The sequence below is a fragment of the Emiliania huxleyi genome (assembly GCF_000372725.1).
Source record: "Emiliania huxleyi CCMP1516 unplaced genomic scaffold EMIHUscaffold_5821, whole genome shotgun sequence".
Classification (NCBI taxonomy): Eukaryota; Haptophyta; order Isochrysidales; family Noelaerhabdaceae; genus Emiliania; species Emiliania huxleyi.
This window is the reverse complement of record NW_005197628.1, coordinates 1-1,525: the sequence shown is the minus strand read 5'-3', so window position 1 is coordinate 1,525 and position 1,525 is coordinate 1. Positions and strand designations below refer to the sequence as shown.

The window sequence follows — 1,525 nt, the reverse complement described above, 5'->3', positions numbered from 1 at the left end:
AGAGAAGTGTGTCGAAGAGCGAGGCCGGCAGCGGCACGCAATCGCGCAGAGCGAGCTCGAGGCGCCAGCCGCCCTCCGCAGCCGGAGCAGCGCAGCCGCGCGCCGTGCTGGCTCGCAGTCCGCCTCCGCGGGCAGCCGCGAGTGCCGCCGCAACGTGCAGCGCCTACACGCATGGACACACGTCGTGGACATGGCGCAGCAGCCGGGTCGTGGCGGTTGTGCAGCGCCTGCGCCACGTCGACCGCTGCCCGCGCCAGCGCGTCTGCGCGGGCATTCTCTTCCCGCACTATGGCACCGAAAGACGGGGCGCTTCCGAGCGGCAGCCGCGCGAGGGCCTCACGCGCGCGCCCTGCCGGCTCGCTCAGCTTGCGTGCGCGTGCCTTGCCCGACATCTGGTCGATCACGACCCGGCAGTCGCCCTCGACGCGCAGCGCGTCTGGCGACAGCGCGCGTGCTGCCTCCAGGCCGAGAATGAGGCCCTCAAACTCAGCGTGGGACGATGTGACGCACGAGGGCACGAAACGGGCTCCCTCCCACCAAACGACTCCATCCTTGGAAAGCACAGCTGCCGCGCCTCCGGCGCCACCGGCTCGGAAGGAGCCGTCGAAGCGAAGCTGGAGCATTAGCATCGCAGACAGACAGAGAGCTTCCTTCGCTGCAGGCCAGCAGGCGAAAGCTGCGCTCGCTAGCCAGCTGCCCACACCTGGAGGCGGCGGAAGAACAAAGAAAGAAACAAAAAAGAACAAAAGGGAAAGAGAACGACGCGACAGAGGAGGAAATGACAAGGGAGAGAACGACGAGAGTGGGACGACCGCGAGGTGGCATGAAGATTGCAGCGAGAAGCGGCGAGAGACTGCGAAGAGAGATAGGAAGAGGCAGACTCCCTAGGGTGGGCGACGGCTAGCGCACCACACACCTCTCCTTAAAATCCCTGTGTGGTGGCGGCGTGCCGTCCTCCCATCCCTCCCTTGGGTTGTGTGTTTTCTTTCTTTCTTTCTTTCGGATGGGAGAACGGCACGCCGTCACCACACAGGGATTTTAAGGAGAACAAAGAGCACAGCGACAGACCGTGCCGATTTGTTTTTCTGATCCATCAAAGAGAAAGGATCGAAAAGACTTTTTTCTCCATATCACTGTACCAAACAACTCTAACACTCACACGTAATCTCTCTCTGTACCAACAACAAACCAAAAACTGTAAATCATCCCAGAGTGGTTGACACACATACCGCCTCTCGAGCGGAGCAGTATCGCCACGTGGCGAGGAAGTTGCGCTTGTTGCTCATTCTGCTCCTCAAGGCTGCCGATGAGCTCCCTTGCATGTGTGCTCCCTGTACCACCGCGCGCGGTGCCCATGATATGCTTTTCTGCCCCGAAGTTCCCCGAGGTTCGTACTTCGGAGCCGCTTCCCGGGGGCCCAATTTTGGCCCCTCGCGGCCCTCGATGAAAGGCCCACGTTCGGCCTGGGCGGAATCCGCGCCGCTCCACTTCCCGGAATTGGGTCGAACCCCTTGGTTGTCCCCAG

At 62.0% G+C, this 1,525-nt stretch overlaps 1 protein-coding gene across 1 annotated transcript; it reads right to left on the bottom strand.

The window, feature by feature from the left end:
* Positions 1-37: 37 nt before the first annotated feature.
* On the bottom strand, positions 38-629 carry EMIHUDRAFT_257186 (hypothetical protein; the record flags this gene model as incomplete). The annotated part of the gene is made up of 2 exons (XM_005764662.1): positions 38-163; positions 237-629. Coding segments are annotated over 2 exons (519 nt in total), but the record flags the coding sequence as incomplete, so codon positions are not given.
* Between the last annotated feature and the right edge of the window lie 896 nt (positions 630-1,525).